General features: G+C 36.8%; 1 protein-coding gene across 1 annotated transcript in view; it reads left to right on the forward strand.

The window, feature by feature from the left end:
* The window catches only part of PREX2 (phosphatidylinositol-3,4,5-trisphosphate dependent Rac exchange factor 2), a 169117-nt gene that overhangs the window by 127483 nt on the left and 17505 nt on the right, over positions 1–24129 (forward strand). The window contains exons 36-37 of the mRNA XM_015619412.3: positions 10380–10446; positions 12457–12647. Of these exons, the coding sequence (XP_015474898.1) occupies positions 10380–10446; positions 12457–12647 (258 nt within the window). The remainder of the gene's footprint in view (positions 1–10379; positions 10447–12456; positions 12648–24129) is intronic.

Below are 24129 nucleotides of genomic sequence, written 5' to 3' on the forward strand. Positions count from 1 at the left end.
CTCCGGAACTCTGCCTAGCTTTTCCACAGTAGCACAACTGATGCAATAAATCCAGGTGCAAAAGTGCCCTCATTGACACTGATTTGAGCATCATAAGAGCTTCTGTCTTTCATGGTTCTTGCTTTGGGGCTTTTGCAAGTACTACCTTGGCTATGAAATAGTCATTGATAAGATTATCATTTTTATGAGAATGCATGAAAGACAGTTGAAAATTGGTTATAGAATTCCATGCTTATGTGGAATGGAGGAAATATCCCCCCATCTTCTGTAATGAACTTAACCCTAGCTATTTGAATTGTATTAGTAATATAAGGGAACTTTTATTCTAAGGTAAGCTCAAGTTGAGTTCTTTTACAATTCCTGAGGCAACATCCTCTACACCAGCAGTATGTAGGATGTGCTTTACTGAAATAAAGATGTTATTTAAAGAAAACCAACTAAACAACCTAGTTTACAAAATTTCAGTCTGCTGAGAAATTTTCAGCATCTATCCCACAATTATTCTTAATCATGCTGTATTTTTTTCAAATTGCACTTAACTTTATTTTCCTTATCAGTGTTACAGAAACAGAATTGGTGAATTATAAATAAATGTTCAAATTCTGTTTGAGAACTGACCTGGTGCTAGTAGTTGCCAGCAGTGTAAATTGAACCTGATCAAATTGTTTGCTAATGAGAAACATTCAGTACATCTGAATGAAAGTAATTAAGTCAGCAGAGATTTTCAAGATCTTTATTACTATGTGTTTGATAGCTCAGCAGTTGTCTTCTGATTTAGAAGTGGACTAAAAAGAACCTGTGTATCTGACCACTATGGTTAAGTCAGACCTTTCTGTATTCTCTTTCCTCCTCCCACTTGTCCCCATCTTTCTCCTTTGTTACTCCTTGATTTTCAAAACGGCTTTTTTCATCCTAAATCAGTCCTTTTGCTGTTACAGATACCAGACATTATTTTGGTTCAATGGTGCAGGACACAATGGTGTTCAAATCCATTACTACTACAAATGCTGATAGGAATAACAAAATCTCACAAATGCACTATATTTACTCAGACTGCTTGGTTGATTTAAGTATTGGCTTGCAAGTCTTGACTCATGTTAATTGTAAAAATGTGAGGGTAAAGTTGAAGCAGCAATGTTTCAAAATTACAATTCAAGATTTATTTGTTTAAAATGTATTCTGTCCTTTGAATATGGTCTTTATAAGTGGTAAAGGTCTATTTCCTGCAGTAAGGTTCAGTATGATATCTATTACTGCATTGCCCAGAAATAAATCTTATGGTCCTTGCTGTGATGCTCAGGTTGGTTGTGATGCAAGCCTGTTAGAAGCTGGGACAGACCCTGACAGGTTAGCTGCATGACCAGTCTTTGGACTGAAAAATGACTTCAAAGTAAAACATTTAGTTGGATATGAGAACTGTTTTTATCCTTACAGAAATGGGGTTTGGGGTTTGCTTCCTGCAAAAACTTAGCCATTTTTGAAAATGGACTTTCAGTGTCAGAATGAAAACTTCTGTAATGTTTCAAGTTAGCATAGTTTTGGACTTGCTGGCCCAGGATGGGAATTTGAGTATAGAGTAGGAAGCTTGCTCTTTCAGTCTTCCTATCTCTGTATTTGACATTTTAGCAGATTAATCTTTTTTTTTGCTGACTGTGATGGGTTTTGGGTATTTTTTTTTGTAGTGTGAATTCTCATTCTGGGTGAAAGCTGTCCCTCTTATGACTTTCTATTAAAATGCAGTTTCCTACAGGTTCTTCTGGTTAGCTGCTTAATCAGAAAAGTCCAAGCACATCTATGCTTTGAGAGGTTTTTTCCTGGAAACGTCTGTGCACATAAGGGATGTATCACAAAGGCAGAGAGGATATTCAGGGCACAGGTCATTCAGCAGGGTGCAGGGCTGGGGCTGTACCAAGCCTACTTCCAGCTTCTGTGTCTCTGCAGTGTGCTTCGCTCTCATTGTTGACTGCAGGAGCAAGCTATGGTGGTCTATAGCTGCTGAGAACTGCACATACATATATGTGCTTCCATTCCAAAACTGTCTATGTCTATAAAAATGTCTAACACAATTTTTAGATAATAAGAATTTAGGGAAATTAATGGCTTTTAGATAGATGAACATTATTAATGCTTCTTCAGAAGTATATGTTCACATTTAAACATCTAAGCACCTTCAAAATTTGTTTTCTGATGTTATGGTGTCTAGGATTGAGAATGTACAGAGGAAATGAGAAAAATAATAGATGAAGGTGAGGTCAGGAGAGTTCTGCTTTTCCATTAATTTTCTCTTATCCTCAGCATGGCACTTTCTTCTGACACCCCTGATTATATGGTGACCCAGTTCTTTACTCCAAAGATAGGATCATGCTGTGGGAAAGACAGCTGAGGGTTGCTGTGCATCCCCACCACTGGTGTGGGTGCTAATTACCACTGTGTAGTAATTAACTCGCCTGTGCATCAATAGAGAAAGAAAGTCTGGAAAAAATGTTCCTTCCTTCCTGCCTACCATTCTGTGTGATTTGGAGCTATTCTTTGAAGTCAGCTGTGTCCAGGGTTATTGGCAGCTACTTCTGTAGCCTGTTGTACAGCTATAATAGAAGAAAAATTAAAGCAAGCAGTAAAGGGGAAAAAAAAAAAGTGGATTTTTCAAGAGTTTTCTTGGTTTTTTTTGTTGTGTTTTTCTCCCTACGTTGCTGCTTTCTTGGATATCATTTTAGGAGGTAAATGCAAGTCTGTTATGCTAAGGAAGCAATTATAATCAGTGAATCTAATGACAAATGATTTAGCTAACTACCCTCATTACATTGAACATCTGATTACACTGAATGTAATATTTTTTTTAAAGAGTTTCATTTACAATGTAACTTCAAACAGTTTTTCTGTCTGAAGCTTCCTGTATTTATTTTATGTCATAAGTAACCCTCCACAAAGCAATGGCAAATTTAATTGAATTCTTTATTCAGGAAGGTTACAATTCACGAGGTTTTCATATTGTTGTGTTTTCTTGTTTCTTTTAATTTTCAGAAAGATAAGAAAAGGAAACTATTTCTGCCTCTAGAATATTTGCAAACATGGAACAAAAACTTCTGAGGAATGTAACATCTTTTTTATTTACACATATTTTATGTATTACATATACTTTTTTATATTACATGTGTTTTATTTACACACAACAGCCTCTCAGGCTGCAGGCTTCTTGGCAGGACAATATTTTCCATATCCTGTATAATTTAGTCAAGGCAGAAAATAGATGTGATGGCACTCATGGCTTCAGGCTGAACTAAAATTCTCTAATAGTTGCTTTGCTATAAATGAGTTACGATGACATAAAGGACATATCCACTTAAAGGTAGTTAATTACTATGAAAGAACTTGTTTGCCTCTAAAACAAAATGATGAAGCCTCAAGGTAATACCTGCATTATCAAAAAGGCTAGATTGGATATCAGTTCCTGTAGTAAATACATTAAAATCCACCTTAAGGCTGACAGACTCCTTGCCCCACTGTTTCCAGTGGAAAGCTTTTCCAAAGCAAATGCTCAAGTGGTAAAGAAGATTGCATTGCTTGTCCTTGTGCTACTTTTGTCCTGTGATGGGCCTTTCCTTCACGTCTGTTCAATTCAGGGAGCAACTAACAGTTTCTGTCATTGCCATCAAATTTAGAAGAGTGACATGATGAGAGTTAGGGGTTTCAGAGAGTGATTCTGTGATAATATTTTCTTTTTGTTACAGTGAGATATTTCTAAATCCCATAGGAAAATGGCTTTCCTCTGTTCAATACTACCTATTTGATACACAGCTTTGTGATCAAAACAGCAGCGGTGAAGTTGGACTACAATTCCACATAGATAAATTTATCTTGTATTTTATATGATTATAAGCATTAGAAATCTAAGGACTCTTCAATTTTTAAGATGTTGTTCCAAATCTTTAGAAATTTGTGACATAACTCCCTCTAAATGCAGAATCCTTATGAAAGAGAAATTAAGCATTCACTCTAAAGGATATAACAAAGAAATAATAGCTAAGTTTGTCTCCTGATGAACTTAGTGAGAAGTACTTTAGATAGAGCAGAAATTAAGATTCCCTGCATCTAAGTGAAGCAAGACCAGAGAGAGAATAGAGAGATTCTGGGAAAAGTAATTTAAATTTGTCTAGCTGGTCTAAAAGATATTACCAGATGGCTTGAATTTAGCTTTGGGATTTTTTTTTTTTTCCTTTTTCCGTGTTGTGCTCATTCTGTGAATGTCAATTAATTGTTTCTTTAGACTTTTGACAGAATAGGATCAGTATTTTTTATTGGTAGTGTTCTGTAATTGAAAATTATGAGTCTTGATAGATTATACGTACTGACTCTGCTCACGGAGGTGGAGATCAGGTTCCTCCTGCTTTCTTTATCTGCTGCAAGCACAGAGAATGTGTATCTGCAGTGGTCTGAGGTGGAGCCTTTTCTTTCACTCCTGGCCACTGATAGGAATCCAGGCAAGCCTGCAGTAGTTGAAACCCTAACCAAATGATGAATATTTGGCATGTTGTCTCTTTTAACAGAGTATTCCATGTCTGGGATATCAGGAGCTAAAAAGGAGCAATCCATTGTCTGAAAGAGAAATGTGGAAGCAATTAGCATTATTAGGTTCAGGGTGGATTTGGCTGTTTTGGTAGCAGGAGGGCAACTGTAACTGGTCTGTGGTTGAAGAACTTCCTTCTACATCACAAATCAGATGGTTTCAAGTGCTCTTGGATGGAGGTAGAGACGCTGGAGACTAAATTCTGGAAAACAGGTGAAAAGTGGGCAGTGTTACATAGAGAAAATTGGATCTTTCTTCCATTTTTTTTGTCATCCATGACTTTCTGTCTCCATGTTTCTATGCTCACATTTATGTAATCCCCTGCTTTTGTGTTTACAAAGGTTTAAGAGCATGGCTGTGAAAGTCCTGCTTCAATAGCAGGGCTGCTGCTTTGCAAACATCCTCCTCTGTTTTTGCCTCTGATACTTGTGCTCATTCTGGTGCCAATTACTCAACATACCTTACTCATAGGCTGAAGATAGTTTAAATTGGTGGGAGACAAGTATTTTAGCCAGATGCTACATTCTTGCCAAAAAATGAGGAGCATTATGAAGTTTGTATTAAACTCCCCCTAGTTTAAGAGTCTAGCTTCTTTGGAATTTGGTTTTCAAGAGTTTTCAAGAGGAAGTCTGTGTCCCTGCTATACTCCCAGTCTAGTCCACTAAAGCAGATGGTTGCTAAGGAAGTCCTCAAGTTTCATTTCTTGAAATTTTCTTAATATCCCTCCCCACCTGTAAGTATTTAAATGCATTACTAAACATGATAATTTTTTTCTCTTTTCTATGTATTTCTCTTGTCTCACCTTACAGTCACATCCCCTTCACCAAAGCCTGCACTATTTCCCACAGCAGAGAGAAATGATAGTTGTCCTGTTTCCAGCCAGGACAGGGTTAATTTTTGCAGTTGCCAGGAGCAATATGGCTAGGACCTGGAGATTGTTCTATACCGCCTTACATCATTGCTAGGGTCAGGGGAAGGGAGTTTCTACCAAGGAGAAGAGGTTCCTTCTGCTGGAGTAAATGTGGTGCTGGTCCTGGACCAAAGGGAGCAGTCGGGGTGGCATGGCAGTGGTTGGATTGTGGGCTCCACAGAGAACTTCTTTGTGGGAATCACTCTCTGTTGTACATTAATATTGTTGATTTTACTGTTTGTTTTCTTGCCCCACTGCTGTTTCTAGTAATTGTTCTTATCTCAACCTGTGATCTTTACCTTTTGTGCCTCCAATATTCCTCTCCAGCCTGCTGCAGGGGAAGGAGGAATGAGTAATGGTGCATGGCTTGGAGTGGTTTCAGAGGGAAGACTAAACTAGAGTATACCATTCTTAAACCATGACATCAGTAGAGACTGACAAAAACTGGTTTGCCACTTTGTGATGGGGTAACCAGGAATCACAGAATTATTTAGCATTGGAAAAGGCGTTTGAGATTGAGCTCAACTGTTAACCCAGCATTGCCAAGTCCACCGCTCAACCATGTCCTTGAGTGCCATATCTACACATCTTTTGAATACCTGCAGGGACAGTGACTCAGCCATATCCCTGGGCAAGCTGCCCCAGTGCTTGACAACCCTTTCAGTGAAGAAATTTTTCCTAATAACCAATCTAATTCTTCCCTGGCACAAACTGAGGCCATTTCTTCTTGTTCTATCACTTTTTATGTGAGAGAAGAGGCCAACCCCCACTTCATTACAAGAGGTACAATAAGGTCTCCCCTGAGCCTCCTTTTCTTCAGGCTAAACAACCCCAGCTCCCTCAGTTGGTCCTTGTAAGACTTGTGCTCCAGGCCTTTCTCCATCTTCATTTCCCCTCTCTTGATATGGTCCAGCACCTCAGAGTCTTCCTCGTAGTGAGGGCCCCAAAACAAGATTTGTGGTGTGGCCTCACCAGTGCTGAGCACAAGGCTGTTAGGACCTTACCAAAGGGCAGGGTTTACTGCATTGCTTACTCATGAAATATAAGTTACACACAATTAGAGCCACATGGTGCTAACATTTTCCATTCTGCACTTCAGTTTTCACAATAGTTGTCAGAGGGCAAAATATTACTGTATATGCTCTTTGACAATTTAAAACCATGGCACTTTCATGGAGCTTTTCAGTTGTCAAAATGAAACCTTTCTGTAACTATTAAGGATGCTGGTGACACTGTACAAAGGATTGTATTACTGACAGATGCTAGGAGATATGATTTGAAATTGCTGACTCTTAGCATGGGTTGAGAAGGCAATTATACTTGGCAATTTATAATTTATTGGGATTTGCCATTTAGTGGAAAGAATACATGAAATAATTTACTATAATAGAAAATGGATACATTTACTACAAAAAAAAAATTTTATGTATATATTATATGTATATAAATGTATTTACAAATGTATATGTATAAATATATATATACACACGTATATGTACAATATGAATGTTATACACACTTTCACCAGTGTAGTTAAAAACTACATGTCAGAATATAGAACTGTTATTAAAGAAATACAAAAGTGTGTGCACACATAGAGGCAGAAATACAGAGATACTATTTATCTGTGTCATAAATATATGCTTTTAAGTTTGAGCTGAAGAAAGGCTCCCACACTTCTCTACTCCACACCTCTGTTCTGATGTGTTCTCAGGTTGTTGACTGTGCTTTTCTACATTGTCTTGAATATCTTGAGACTGAGGGATAAAAAAATCTAGTAGAATTAAGACCCATTTCCGTGCTTCTGTTGAGGACATAGGAATTAATTTATATGTTTGCCATAGTGATATGGAAATAAAAGACTAAATTCTTCTGTGCTATAACATCAAAGCAAAACCTTTCTGGAGTAGAACCATCAACTTGGTGGTATTTAATGCCATAACCCAGTTACTTCCCCCTCTCAAGTTATTTATTTACTATCCTTGTATTTTGAAGAAGAGATTAACAATACCTAGGATAAGCCTACCAGCTTACTGGCACAAGAAATTGCGAATAAGACTAAACACTTGGATTTGCTTGAATTATATTTCTGTTTGAAGTTACTCAGGAATGTTTGTCACTGCAGGTCTGAAACCTTCTGAGGGTACTCTTTGCAAAATTTCAATTTTCAGGACTTTATACATGTCTGTGTCAGTTTTGTAGGGTACCCTGTAAAATGGTTTAATAAGAAGACATCAGTACTTTTGTATTTCCTTTGTAGTCAGGTTCTGGGAAGACATCTTGGGAAAACATTTATCTTGTGAGAGGTTTTTCTTTCTGAACCCTAAGATGTTTGTTACCTTATCCCTGTGTTAGTTTTCCCTGAGATACTTGTCCCTATTATTTGACATTGCAGCATAGGGGATATCTTACAAAAGTCGAACACAGCAATAATCCTCAGTAGATTTATTGTGTATTGGATTATCTACCTTTTTTTTTTTTAAAGGAAGGCTTTTCTGCTGGATCTTAGAGAAATTGCAGGGCTTTAAAAGCTAAACTAACATCACATTTGGAGACAAAGGACTATGATTTCATCCTGGTTCATTTCAAATGGATTAGAAAATATTGTCCAAATTGGGCACCATGCCAAGATTGCCATTAACTCTTCCCATAAAATATGATTAAGGACCTTAACAAGCATTTAGTAATTAAGTGAAGTGCTTTGGAAATTTATATGCTGTCCACAGGTTGTCATGTTCTGTAAAATACTGAAGACAGTTTTTATGAAAAGCAATAAAAATAAAGCACTTGAGAAACATCTGTGAGTGTTATCTGATGGGGAAGAAATAGCTTCACTTGTAACAGGATATTTTGATATTTAAAATGAATGTTGTGTATAGTTGATTTTTTGTTTGGGTTTTTTTTTAGGTTCATGTATAATTGCCTGAATTAATGGAGAAATTTCTAGAGCCATATATCCCATTCTAGTGTTCGTGTTGGTTCATTTTATACCGAGTAAATTATTTTCCATGTACTCCATTAATTAGTGTACTGTTCCATATTTGGTTTCTGGTTTCATTTAATGCAGATGAATTTGCTGGAATAACAGTCCAAAGAGGTGGGATTGCTGAACAGTCTCTGAATGAAGCAGATTTTCCTATCGTATGGCAGGAAAAAGCGGTATAGGCTTTCAGTCTGATAATGTTCAGTGGAGAGCAGGGTGAGGTTTGTTTTGTAGCTTTTGCTAACAGAGAAAAAAGGTTGGTCTGTTGCTGCTGAGGTTGCTTTTATGTGCTGTGGCCACTCAAAGTGATTTATGAGTAATTTTTTCTACAAACCTCTTTTCCTTTCACTAGTGTCCAGCTTCCTTTGACACAGAGTACATTGTGGATTGCGCAGCAGGCTTAATGGAATAACAGAACTAGATTATCTTTCCTGTGCTTTTTGAGGGAATTAATTCAAACCTTAAATTTAGGAGAAGTTGTGTTTCAAAACTACAAACTATAAATGAGTAAAAGGTGGATGCATTTTTTTATCAATTCAATTATTCCAGATTATTGAACAGTAACAAGTATTCAGATCTGCAGTCTGCTCCCCTGCCCAGGGAGTGTGCAGAAATGTAAAATCTCTCCTAGATTAAATCATAAAAAAAGGGGAGGAACAATTTTTAACCTTGTGTGCTACATGAATCAGTGTTTTAATGACTGGGGGATCCAGCTGATCCTCTTGTTTGAAAGTTAAGATACAAGGAGACAATTTTTTTCATTGGGTTTTTTTCATATTATAGAGCAACTGAAATTTGGCTGCCAAGCTCCTTAGTTCCAGCCTGGGCTGTGGCTCACTTGTGACCTTTAGTCAGGTCTGTGCCTTGAGCACACACAGTGGAGCTGGATCACAGTGATACCTTGAGGTTGTCACTGGAGAATCTCTCCTTTTTTTCCTATGTGTTCCACAGTTCAGTTGGGTTTCTCTTGTTCTGTTTCATTTAAACATTGACCAGAGTTTCTGCATTAGTAGCTGTTGCCTGGTTCTCACTGGTAGGTAGGGAGGCTTACCAAATATTTATATTTTTCACTGCCAAAGGAGATTTTAGGAGCTTTACAACCAGCAGAATGAGTTTTGTGGTCAGAGAAACGTGGAATGGTTTGGGTTAGACATCTTTTCAAGACCACCTGGTCCAACTTCACTGCTGTGGAAGGGACAGACTTACTTAAGTGCTGCTGCAGAGGCAATAAAATCTGTGATCTTATCACAAAGATATGTACGATATTTACCTATGAGATGTTTAATGATAGCTCCTCTGTGGTCAGCAATTAAATTGCTTATAAGTTGGAAAGTTAAAACAAAAATTCCTCTAGGGTTCCAGAATTGAAGAAGACATGTATAATTCATGTTTTTCCCCCGTAGGGTTTCTGCTTTTTTATTTCTTTTTACATTACGAACATGTATATGTTTCCTCTGTCAGTATGGTGTTTCATGTTGAGGATTCTGCTTTTATGTTACTGCACTTAAATACAGCAAATATAAAAAAAACATGTAGAATGTGAAGCTCAGGCACTGTTTGTATGCCAGCTTTCCCAAAGTTACTCTTAAAATCTATACAGTTGCCACAGATCTTTTCATGAGTAGCTTTGTTGAAAATCGCTTTCAGATCCTGTTTTTTTCTGTTAACTAGATGTTAGAATTTTGCACTGTGCTGTCAAAGGGCAAAGGGACAATTTTTGACTCCAGTATAAAAAAAAAATGTGCCTTATTACTTTAAAAGAAATAGTGCCTGTTTATTATTGTATTACTCCTTGACCTTCTCTTACCATTAGGTAAAAAACCCTCCAACCTTATGATGATGTCTAATAGTCCCTTGTAGAAATTTTGTTCAGGACTTGAAACAATTAGTTTTTGCCTTACTCTATCTGTTTGTTCTTTCAGGGCATTCTACCTGGACAAGTCAAACTTGCCTCCAAATTCAACATCTAAAGGAGCTTATATAGATAAGGTAAATAAAAATATTAAATGTCTAATTAAACTCTGCATGTTACACACTGTGTTACTAAGAATTTCTTTATTCCATCAAAAATGGAATCGTTTAAAGCTGTGGGGAGAGGGGCAGGGAAAGGAGCTCTTGCAGCTTTTTTGTCCCACCTGTGTTTTTTGGGGTAGGTGGTGCCATGTGGTTCTGCATTAAAAGGTGTGGCAGGACGGTATCTGTGTTTGAGAAGATGAATCATTACTTTCCTTTCGCACTGTGCTTTCAGAGCAATGCAGCTGCTCTAGGAGCATGTGAGATAGGACGGGAGAGGACAGGTGCAGGCAGAAATTCTTTGTTCTGAAAGCTGGAACTGCTTTTCCAAATTAAATACTCTTCAGCATCCTGCTCAGTGGGCTTTCTGCTGGACCTTCTCATTTAGGCTTTCTTCAAATGCTTTCATCTGTCTTTAAACCTCTGTGGCTAAGAGATCCCAGGGGCTATAAAAATTCATTTAATGCTCTTTTCTCTTTTGGATAGTTAATTCCCATATTGCACCCCAGCAGGGGAAATAAAGAAATTCCTGAGGTCTTGCCTGTAAAAGTGTTTGAGCTACTGTGGCTTGAGAAATAACAGTGCTCATCAGCTGAGCCCTATGACAGACTAAAATTTTATGTCAGTATCATCAAGCACCAGTGTTAACAAACTGGTAGTTTCTGTTTCTTGGATCCATTCAGGACTGCACACAAGGGAAGAAGGACATTTGCCATTCCTTCCCTGGGGGGTCACCAACTTTCTTAGCAGTTACAGGTGTAGCAGGGGATGTTTAGCTGGGAGGGAAGTGCTTGTTACCCCTAAACCTGTTCCCTATGTATTTCAGCAAAAAGTTCAAGGGCAAGAGAAAAGCATCTCATAATCCACAGGTGACCAAGGGATGCTAGGTTAAGCTAATGCATTTATTTTGCAACTGGAGCAAGCCAAGAGTGAGTGCATGATCCATTTCTGGCTGCACCTTTCACTTTATTGTTTGGAGCTCTGCATTAGTAGATGACATCAGCTAAAATCAATTTACACGGATGCAAGTTAAACTAGTAGGACCTAAACCAAGTTAAATCTGTTTGTACCCAGGTTTAAATATGCTATTTGTTATAGCTGATTTTTTTTACATCTATGCTTTTCAATGAAGTAACCATCATAGGATTGTTAGGCTAGTGAGGCTGCCATTTCTCTAACTGGTTAAAACTGTTTTTAGGGAATCAATCTATCTTTCAAAAGATTAATTGTTTGAGCAGCATGGGGATTTTTTGGAATCTTTAAGTGTTTCTGGAAGAAAGAGACGTGGGAATTTGGAATTAGATGGTCTGAAAATTTGTATTGTGAACATCTCATTTACACAAAGCATCATGAGATACTGGTTTTCATTGCTAGGCCACTTTTGAAGGCTCGTCTTCTGACACAAGCTTTGCACTTGAAAGCTGCCTTCTTTACTTTATTCATTCTTAATACAGTAATGCTGGGATTATTTTGCTACAAAGTTTACTGTTCTTGCTTTGTAGTATGTTTTTGTCACATCTGTTAACTTATTTTGTTTTATGTTAGTCAGGATTAGGAACTAGACATTTGATAAATAAAGGACAGTGTTGTCATAAATGTAAGCTGATTTTCTCAGCAAGTCAATTAACAAGTCTTGGTATCTTGCTGTGTAAGTGTGCAGTTGTAGGTTGCTTCTTTATGGTTTCCCTTCTTTTCCCAGTCCATTAATGGATACAGCACTCATGGGTCAGTCGAGTTTACTGAAGTGGAAAACACTTCCATAGGATTGGGAATGAAACAGACAGTGATGGGACAAACTCAAAAGCTTTAGAAAGTTGTCATATGTTGTGTATCAGAAGATTCTGTGGTTTGTATTTATGTCATGGAATTTGGCTTTTTCAGTCAGACCTGGTGCTCTACCTGCACCTGTGATGACCTATTCTGTTAGAGCATTTCCTATGCTCTCAGGAGCAAATATTGAAATATCTCTCTCTTCCTCTCTTGCAGCTGATGAGGCCTCTCAATTGCCTGGAGGAGCTTTACCGGCTCGTAGGCTCCTTTATCCGGTCCAAGCGCACGGCTGCCTGTGCGTACACTGCGTGCAGCGCTTCCGGAGTCGGACTGCTCTCGGTGTCCTCTGAACTCTGCAGCAGGCTTGGCGCTTGTCACATCATCATGTGCAACAGCGGAGTTCACCGGTATGGCAGGCTTTCCTTTCCTCCTGTTGTTGCAGTCAGTCACTCCCCCATTGCAGGTTGGAGACTGCTGCTCTTTTAGAGATGGATCTTACGCTGAATATCTTACATGAAATAGCGAGTGGACTTGAAGGATTTGTGATGAAATTCTAGAATCGTGTTTGCAGTGATTGACAGAAATGAACTGTACAATTTTTTTTGGATTGTGCGGTTTTAATGAGATCGTTCCTTGTTCAAGTCAGTAAAAGGCAGAAATTTTAATTGCTAGAGCAGGAAGAGGAATGTTACCTAGATGAGTAATACATGTGATATTGAACTCTCAATACAGGCAAGAAATGCTGAAATTTGTATTGACTTTGTATGCTACAGGGAATAAAGTAGAGCTCGATTCAAGGAAAAAAGATGAAACATAAGACATATGCGTTTTTGCAGGTACACCTTACAATAATGAGAGGTTCAGCCTGAAGGACAGTGGTGTGTTTAATACAATACCAAAAAACAGACTTATAGTCAACTGAACTTTGTCATCAATCCTTAGAGATTTTAATAGACAAATATATATATATATATATATATATATATATATATATATAGCATCATCACAGAGCTCTCTAGTACTTAATCATAGCTGTCACAGGCAGCAATATATTTATGCTTCAACTGGCCAGATTACAATTTTTTTGGGACAGTGTACCAAAAAAGCAGAGATTAAAATTAGAGAAGGGGAAAAACCCCAACAAAAAACTTAACAAAAAATCTGGTACTAAAAATACACTCTTTTCATAAGAATTCCAATCAGAATAGATCAGGGATAGCAGTATGTTTAAAATGCTGCTTAATTTCTGATCTGTGCAAGTCCTTATTTTAGCAGTCTTGGTTACCAAAACCTTGTGTTAGAATGAGCATTAATTTCTCCTCATTTTAAGTAATAACCTGTCTTCCAAAGAGTTTTGAGGAGAAGAATAAAGGCAGTTGTAATATAAGCTGTAATGCACATTATCAGGCATAAAAAAAAGGAAAAGCTCCATATACAGCTAAAAAACCTGAGCCGTATAAAGACGATATTTGCCATTTGTGAGCTGGCAACAGAGTACTTGTATTACTTTCTGTCAATGATACAGGTGTACATAACATACTGTATATGGTACTTAGTTTTAGGGAATAGCAGGAAGAAGCTTTGTTATGTAACACTTGTCACTGTATCAGATGAAGATGCAAATACTATAGAGCATGGGCTGTCATGACACTGTTGTTTCAGAAGATCATGAGGCTGTACAGCTTTTCTCTTTGTCCTGTTTTCAGATTCATATATTACGTGATCAGAAAAGACTTTGGGCATAATTCTGATGGGTTTTTTCAAGCTGAAAAAGACTGCCTCTGGGTTTGATCACCATTTTATGAATTTGTCAGTACATTAGTGCCAAAAATTCTGATAGCTTAAGACTAAAGTCAAAACAGGCCAAATAAACGATAACTATCCTGTAGTGTGTGGGTCACAAATTATTCAGAATAATTTGGTGATTGAATAATATGTGGTTTGCTTAAATCTGAACATTAGCAGTTCTAAGGTGAAAATTAATTAGTCATCAATTTTCTGCTCAAAACTAGGGCTATGTCTCTATAAGTGTATTTAAAAACCACAAAAAAAATTAGAAGACCAACATATTGCTTTTAAAGACTATATTATGAATATGGGAATGGAATTTAAGTGTTATGTGTGGGTTTCTGTCTAGATGTTAAAAGATTCATCATCGTCTATTTACATAAAGGTGCAAGATGCTTTTCTCTAAAGCATGACTAGTTCCACTTTACAGTGAGTCCAATTGAGTTTTGCTACATGATACTGCTACTGCATTTGTGCATTAATACTGCCTTTGTGGCTACCATCTGTTCAGAGAAAGAAACATCAACTCTTGGCATTATCAGAGATATTTCAAGATAGGCCCTTCAAGAAAAACGAGCGGGCTAGTTAAGAATTTGTATAGGTACTCAGGGGTTTGTACCCAGAAGTTCAAAAGAAAACTCATGTATTTAGGGACAAGAAGGGATTCATTCACTCTTCTAAGGTGAATAAGTGCCTTTAAGTGGTTAAAGATAAGAATTTTTTTTTTAATAACCATTTCCTGAAATTACTGTTGCACATGCAAACTGGATGGATGAAGATTTTCCTTAGCATATGTACAGTTTTCTCTTTCTGGTCTCCCCCAGTCACATTTCTACAGTCCAGTAGTAAGTGGGTTTTGGTTTATAACATTCTGAAATTGCCTTTGCCCAGACAAAAAGCTTGCTTTGTTTCCAGCTAGTAGGTTTGCTCATTGAATTTTGTGCCCTGCATTTCTATTGCTAAATTTTGCAGTGTTTTTGTGCACCTACTCCCCTTGTTGCTCTCAGAGTGAAAGAGTCTTGCAGCAAAAACACAAAATCCTATGAGGAGGACAGAAGAGGAAAGAGTAAAATGCCGGATGTGATCAAGTCCCATAGACATAGAGGATTTTGCTTTATGCCTGTAATCTTGAAGGCTAAATTCTTCTGTTTGGTGGAGTAGTATTTAATCAGGGCAGATAATGTTGCAAAATAGTGCTCCTTAGCTTGTTAGCTAGTTCTTTAGAGGTCAAGCTACCGATTTTCAGTTAGAGGTGATATTTATCTCTGGTTGTATTCAGCAGTGTATCTAGCTTAGAAACTAAATACTGTGAAGTCCATGATTACAATCAGTTGCAGAACCTTACATTTTGGAGGCCCAGATCAATGACTCATGACTGGTTTTTTAACACTAGGCCATGGATATTAAATGAGTTAAAAACTGATATTATCTACAGATGCTATTAGAAAAACATATGGGGGAAAGATGTGAATTTTTCTTCCAGATTAATTTTGAAAATCTCATTTGTCAGTCTTGCCAGCTTAAAAATCAAGCTCAACTTGGAGCAAGTCTCCCCTCTACTTTCTTTTTAAAAGCCCTCATTTTAACTCAGTTTCTATGATTGGATTTTAAGGGAGTGAATGTCTGAGAGTCTCTGGAAGAGTACAGAGTGCTCTACTCATCGGAATCTTTCTTTTTTCCATGGGGAGTGGGAGCTGAGCAAGACATTAATCTGTCACAGTTGAAATACATTTAATATAATTATAAATATATATATACACACATGCCTTCCCTCACTCAATTTATTCATGTCTTACTGAACTGACTGGGGAGCTCTTTCTGTGTTCTCTCTATTTAGGTGTCATGGATTGACAAGGGGGCAGGGGGAAGTTCTGCTCCTACTAACCAGAAGTCCCAGATAGCTTGTGAGGGAGGTGCTGGGTGACAGTTCAATGCAGAAGAGGCCAAGAACTATGAAACAGCAGCTTTGTCTGCTTTGACAGTGATTGCTGATCTCTGGATCAGCAGTGTCTTGGTTTCTGACTTCTCTGTGATCCATATTAAATTGCTTTTTACGCTGTACTAGGCTAAAACAGCTTGACAGAGTTCATGCTTTCATCCCTATATCCAAGATAATGCTGGGGATTTTGAATTGCTGGTGATTGCTTTTCTTTGATTTTTATTATGACAATATGTTTACCAATTTACATTACAGCCTGCAATCCTATATCTATTTCAGACAGCAGTTCTTTTCAAATACATTTTGAGTACCAGAAAACCAAGGTTGGGGGAAAATAAGTCCCTTTAACCTTCACTGTCCTAAGTGATATGTGAGTGCTACAAACCTCCCCTTGGATTATCATAAACGAACATGCCTTGTTGATAAACAAGAGGAACAGAGCTCTAAATTAGTTCAAGAAATCAATAGTTTGCATTTTTATTTTACCTTTTTTTATCATTCATAATTATATTTCAGCCTGCCAGCCAGCTGTCACCCTGTAAACAACGTTCTGCTTTCTTTGCTTGTGTTCGTTCTGTTTGAAGTTGCAATCAGTCTGTACAAATGCAGGTGATGAAAGGCACTTTTAAATTTTATTGGATCATGATTCTAGCTCCTGCTTGAGGGAGAAGAGCAAGACTGCACTGCACAGACATGTCCTAGCCTCCTTCCGTTCCAAAATGAAATTAGGTGCAGCAGCTGCAGAATGTTCAGGGACCATAGGCCTTGCAGGCTCAAAGGAATCATTTAAAGCATCCAAATGAAACAAATCCCAAGTTTATTTAAATTCTTGCATTTCCTGGAGGATCAAGGGAAAAAATCTTCTATAATCTTTATGAAACCCAGAAAAATCACAGTCTTATTTTCTTTTCTGAATTTTAATTTCCCCTGCAGAAATTCTCTCCTTAGTGTTACCATCCTTCAAGCAATGGGGTTCTGGCTGGCAGACACTTGGCTGAAGGATGAGGCAGGTTTTGCCAAGTGTTGATTATGCTGTCTCCTGTAGCTGGCAGTGATCCTGCAATCCAGCTAAACCTGCTTCATCTTCCACATTGCAAAGCAGAGTAGCACCATAAGCTGTCCATCACGGCCAGCTGCCTTTCTGTGAATCAAACGAAACAAGGTGAAAAAGAGGTACTCTGAATCTGTATTTTAGACATTCTATCATAAGAATTCTTCCTCTTAGATTCAGAAATTTTCCTGTAAGAGTTTAGTTCTTAGCTCAATGAGTGCATGCTACAAAGAAAATCCCTAGAGTTCTGCATCTGTATTTAGGCTATCAGCTCCTCAGTAAGAGAGCTTTCAGGGATCAATGGGACTACTTTCAGGAGACAGGTTAGCACAGACTGAAAAACTAATCCATACCCTTCTCCAGCCATCTGGTCTCAGCTGGGCTTTTAGTCCTGCTACTTTCCCATTTAGTCAAGGTTGTCTTCTATTTTTTAAATGGTAGTTCTGTTATCTATGTCTAAATTAGTGTATTTTTGTGATATCATACCACTGAGACATAAACAAACTTTTCTTTGTGTAAAATTATTTAGGATAATAGTGTTACATTCTGTGCTGGTTACTACCTAAAACCACCTAAATAATTTTGAAATATGTGAGAATTTGCCTTAAAATAAAATAAGCAAGACATTTAGCACAAATAGTGCTATACTGTTCCTACTGTCGTAATTGTTTTATTTTGCTTTATTTTTTGTCTTTCATAAGCAATCTGATACATTTTTGCTCTGTCACTTCTAGTATATCTAATACTTATACTGTCTGTGTTACAGTCTAACTGTTCTGTAGCAAGTTTTAAATTCTGAGACACTACTTTGCTTAAAATGCAATCTGAAATGCAGAGAAGTGCATTAAATGCAGTGAGACAGAAAAGATGGATCTAAGTTTTTACTGGTATGGATTTCAAGGTGTGCTTTTTTCTATTTGGTCTTCTTTTAACATTAAGGATGTTTAGTAGCAGGGTTGAGACATTGCTGTTACAGAATCATCCTTTCATGCTTCAGTTCACGATTGACTTATCTGCAGTCCAGGTCTTTGAAACTGGTGTTTTTCATGTAAAATCTTCTATTTTATAATAAAAATAAAATAGGACCTCTTGAAAGATCTGAAATTAAAAACTTAACCAGATCTGCTTTCATTTTTGGCATAAGGAGAGGTAAGTGAATAGCTTGAATTATGACAAGACAAGTAGTAAATTTCAGGTTTTTGCCAGATTTACTTGCCTGTGTACAGAGGAAGAAGCCTTTAATGGAAAGACTTTCTGCACAGAATGAGAGCTAATGGCCAAAGCTGGGGTTTCAGATAAACTCAGATTTATATTGTGCTTGTTTATTTTTGCAAGTATGATGGAAAATGAGTAAATAAAAGGCATGGAATACTTCAAATTTTTGGAAATGCTATTCTCTCATCAAGCAAATAATATTTAATAGTGAAACTGCTTCCTTGCAGCATTTCCAACTGACTACAGATACAAAGATCTTACAGGAAAAAAGATTGGAAAAAAGATGCTCCCTGCAGTTTTTTAACACTGACAGATGATGTGCAGTAAAAAGAAGTGCCTTTTTTTTTTTTCTTCCTAATTTTTCTTTGAAAATCTCTCTGTTTTAAAGAGATAGATTAGTTACATTTATTTCTGGAAATAGATTGGATGACAATAATCTTTCAAATCAACATTACCTCCTTTGTGTTTCATACTTCATTATTAAAAAATACTAATATTGAACCAAATACCCCTGATAAAAATATATTTGTAACCTGGAGAAGAATTAATTAACCAAGGGTAGGTCTGATATATGACTAACAGATATGTATCTCCCAAGGCTAATTCTCTGGCTTGATAAGTTCATGCCATCTACTTCAGTAAGTCAGAAATCTGTTGGTAGTTTGTGTCTGAAAATGTCTGGTAGAGCTGGGTTTGATTATCCTGTTGTAGGATGGTGGAGGTATTCCTGATAAGGGACTTGGGATACTTTTATTCCAAAGTTTGCACAACTATGTAACCACAGTGGTGCCTTTTGTGAATAAAAACCCTGCATGCTGATGCTTAATGGATGAAAGGCAGAAAATCCATTTAACACGGGCTGCACATGCCCGTTCTGTGTGGTGATGGTGTATGTTCCACAGACAGTTACTTTTTGAAGTGCTGTTTTTAATTCAGAGTGGGATAAATACACTTCATGTGCATAATAATGGCTTTCTATATGTTGGCCTTCAGTGGACGGGTTCCATCCAACACTGATTTTAAAGTAGTGGCCTTTCCACACTGGCAACATGTCAGCTATAAAAACTAAGTCTTGAACTCCTGTAGAGTTTAATTATGTAATTATGAAATAAAATATTGTAGTTTAGTGTATGAACTTTATGCTCATTTTCTCTAATACTTAATGGCTGGCCAATTTTACCTCTGTTGAAAAGCAGTGCTGTTCAGCAAAGTTTCAGTATATGGGCACAGAGAATGCAAGCTCCAGTTTTACTTGCATGCAGCCATATTTACACAATGAGAACATCTTAGAGCTTGTGGGAGAGTTTTGAATTAGGCCTGCCTATACTTTTTACACCTATTTTTTTATAGTCTTGAACAACATTTGTCTTCCATTATAGCTTTATTGTGTCTATTTTCTTCTTCAGGTTGTTCATCAGAATCAATGCCTGTTACCCAGTCATCACTATTAATTCTAGACAAATGCCCCAAAAATTGTTTACCCCAAAGTAATTTACTTTAACACTAAGTTTTTAATTGCTGCATTCACTGACTTTAATAATATTCCTTCTATGCATATTAATTTAAATTAAAATTAATTACTTACAATTAATTTAAATGATGGCAGAGAAAAAAAGAATACTTGTAGCATAGTTGGTCTAAGAAGTAGTCCAATGTAGGAATGATTAGCTTATGATGTACAGGAACAAAAGTAATTAAAATAATAATAATGGCATTAAATTAAATGTTGAGTAGAAGCTTTAGGTTTTAATTAGACTAAGCATACATGCACCCTTTTCATATTTGTTTCCTATTCACACAGAACATAATTCATTTTGACATGTCTGACTGTGGTAAATACTAAACCAATTTGTTTCACCTCATCTTTTCTACTCAGAGCATTTTTCTATGGGATGTTTTGGTGCATTTTTGGATGTACAATGGCTGAAAGCCTAACTGAAACCTGAGAATGAATTGGAAGATTTAGATCCTTTTCACTCTGGTAACCTAGATATACACTTTGCTGCATGGCACCTCTGTAGGTTCGTGAACACAAACTCAAGTTATTTTCCCTTTCAAGTCACATTAGACAAGCTACTGTGAAATAATCAATTTCTCAGAAAATTTCAGTCTGCATCCATATTTTACAACTCCATTTTTCAGGACAGATATGTATCTGTCCAGCTGATTTGCAGCCCTTTAGTGAAAATCACATCCAGTCGGAAACAAATGGACTATTGGTGATAGAAAATCATTTAATCTTACTTTTTCAGGCATGTTCAGAATGGTTTGATCCAGAAGTTGTTTGAAAGTTTGTATTTAATCTTCACATCAATACTGTCATGACTGATGGGAGACTCAGGATAGCAGGCAGGAGCTGGGAGCAGCTGCAGCCCCTTCTGTTTCTTGGAAACCAAATGGATGAAATGAGGAATTCTCAGCCCTGTTGTCCTGGGAAATCCAAATGTCTCTGCCTTGCTGCTGTAATCTGTCAAGGCAGGGAATTTGTCATTCTAACTGACATAAATTCTGAGATGATGAATTTGGGTCTTTTGTTTTTCTCACATAAAAAAAAAAAAGGGTGAGAAGAAAAGAGAGAGATTCAGAACAGATTTTGATTTGTTTACACAGTAAAATCTATGGATTTGGGCCTTATGCTTCCCATAACAGAAGGTTATGAGGGTTTTTCCCCAAATATTTTCCTTATTTGGCTTGTCTGGGTTGATTGCATCCAAATGACCAGATACTTTCAGAGGTCAGAACTGCTTCCAGATTGCTTTGTAAACTTAAATACCATCTGTTTATCAGCTCTCAAAATACAGGAGGAAAGTGGATTACTACTTACAGCACATATTTGCTGACAATCCTTGATACTGAACTTTGCTTAGACCACCAGAAGAATCTTACAAGAAAGAGAATAACCAGATTTGATATTGTTTAATAAAATGTTAGAAGTTACATTGGTTTAAATTTGCATTTTCTTAATCTCTCCATGCTTGGCAGCCCTATTGTTGAGGTACTTCCTGTTACAACTTTTCCATGTAACCATCTGATGCTTTTTGTGTGCATTTTATCTTTCACAGCAGGTGTCTAGGGCAGTTTGATTTGTGAAAAGGGATATGTACTAATTAAAAAAACACTATTTGAAGAGCTGGGAGAAAGCAACAGTATGTAGATAAATGTGAATCACTTCAGCACAGTCTCATGGAAGACTTATACAATCAGTTTTATTAGAAGATGCCATCTCACTGATCTGGTGTTCAATTAAAATGACACTATTTGAGTGCTGTTGGTTTTTTTATTTAGAAAGTAGTAACCTTATTTCATAATCACAGGACAAAAGCCATAATCTATAGTTTATATTTAACTCTGCCATTCATCAGACCTTTTACATGCCATAGAAGGAGCACAAAATATGATGATATTAAATTGCACTTCTAATTAAACAGTATATTCAAATGCAATCATGTTGCTGATGCTACTTTAACAATTTTTAACATCAGTTAATGAATAAGGGTTTTTTTAAAAGAGAAAATGGATATATCTAACCAGCATTACTCCAGGATTTCACCTCAAACATAAAATGTACTATTGAAGAAGTGTGATAATAATTATCATCACTGCTGTCATCATGAATGTCTTTGCTACTAATTTCATAGGATATGTTAAAAAAACTCTCCTTAGAATTGTTATCCTTACTTGCCATGAAGAGAGATCTTCAATTCTAGCATATGTGCTTCAGAATTGTATTGTAGTTGTTGCCTACCTCCATAGCAGCCTCTAAAGAAATCTTTATTATGCTGTTTTGATCTGTCTCTGCTTTTCCCACTCTGGTTATGTCTTTATCTACTCTCTTGGCAGCCTTATTTCTGAATCACGGTTGGCACTGCCCAAATATATAGGCCTCATTATGTCCATGATAGTCAGGCATTTCATCAGGTTTTGGATAGGGAGGAGCTTGTCAGTCTTTTTCAATCACAAAATTGCATTTAATTCTTAAAAATGACCTTCATTTAGAAGGTTCTTTTGTTAGTTTTGATTTACGCATGCAGAATATAATTTTTCATTTTTTTCACTCTTAAGGGTTCCAGAAAGACAGGATTTCTGGGAAACTTGGATTAGGAGCTGCTTGCTTGAGAGCTGTACTTTGAGCCCATTAATATATATGATACCTATTTTTTGTTTAGATTATATTTGTCAAACTACACTTCAGATACTTTTGCTTTTTTCCATTGTCAGTAGAACAAAACCTCCTTTGCAGTCTGGTGTTGAAAGCTGGATGTTCAAATTTTGGTGCTGGCAAACATTATGAGCGTGTATTTTGTGCAATATTTCACTTTTCAAAGACAAGATGAAAACAGTGTTTAGAATTTCTAATCTAACATTTAGCTATCTTACACCTTAATCAAACACATAACAGAAAAGATCAATACACTTTGCCTCAAGTTAATTCTGATGTCAGTGTATACAAGAAACTGGGGAATTAAAATTATCTCATTACCAAGGAAAATCACTTAGCTTATAATTTTTTTATGAAAGACCATTAATAAAGCTACAGATCAAATTTTAGTATCTTCTATGCTTACTTTTGTGTAACTTTTTGCAGTCAAGAAATTACCTTAAGCAGTTTATAAAATGTGTCAGGGTTTCGGGTTTTTTCAGTAAGAAAATAACTACAGACACATTTTTACTCCTACAGATCTTCTGCTCAGCAAGATAAGTGTTTGATTGAAACATATTGTCTGTTCTGTGTGCATATTATAAACTATTCAGAACAGTCAGGATTTTGCCAAAAGGGTGCTCAAAATTATATATTAATAATGTGTCTTGGTTTTATTATTTGAACTTGAAAATTACAGCTTTTGGCAGGTTCTGCTGAGGTGGAATCATTCTCTTTACAACCCATCTTTCTGAGTCAAGAGATTTGATCATTGCAGTACTTTGGTTGTGAAGAGAAAAATCATCAAGCAACTTACTGGTGCAGAATAGAGCCACTCTCACTTCTTGGGTGATAGCAGCCCTCAAACATGTTCTTTCTAAAAAGCACCTGTTTCCACTCAGGTGTTGTCTTTATCCATGAGTTTTCCACAGTTTTGGTCTTGCTTGTATAAGAAACCAACCATTTTTTCTTGTTCTCATGATGACAATGAATATCAGCTGGCATGTCCAAAAGGACTTTCCCTGCTACTTCTTGCCTGGTGTGCCAGCAGCATGTTCTTTAGCTCTGAAACTTTTCTGGTTGCTCTGATACAACAGTGACAGCCTTTGTTAGATGAGGTATCACAATCAGTTTTGTTCTCAAGTGTTCATTTGAAAAAGATTGGTAAAGCGGCACAGAACATTTCATTTGAAGGAATGCAGTTTTCATCTGTTTTCTTTTTTGGAAAGAGTAAATGTCTCTTAATTTTGCACTGCACTGATGTGCCAAGAGAATAACCAAGCTAAATTAATTGTAAGAGACTGGGATCCTGGTATAAAGTCTTGGTCTGCTTTAAGAATGGAGGGTGAGAGATAACATGCAGAAACCACCCGAAAAGGGATTTATACAGTTGCAAAAAAAAATTTTTTCTTGGGTTGTTACTCTCCAAGTTGTGCACTTGCCAATCTATAATTTTTAGTGTGGGCTTTTGCATGTTGTTTTTTGTTTCTTTGCAGAGTTGGGGTTGTTTGTTTGGGTTTTTTTCTTTAAGAACAAAACAAATACATTTGATTGTAAGTCAGCAGGAACACTTGTTACACTGAAAATCTTAGAACCATTATACTGTTCTGGCTAACGCCTGCATGGGTGAGGGAGGCATAGGGGGCACGTTTACCATGCAATCTTTTTATTTATATATATTTTTTTAAACGATGACTGATTTAAAAGCAGTTGTTTTAAGGAACCATCAGACAGCTGACCTCTTTCCCCCCGTTGCAG

This window comes from Parus major, chromosome 2, assembly GCF_001522545.3.
Source record: "Parus major isolate Abel chromosome 2, Parus_major1.1, whole genome shotgun sequence".
In the NCBI taxonomy this organism is placed as follows: Eukaryota; Metazoa; Chordata; class Aves; order Passeriformes; family Paridae; genus Parus; species Parus major.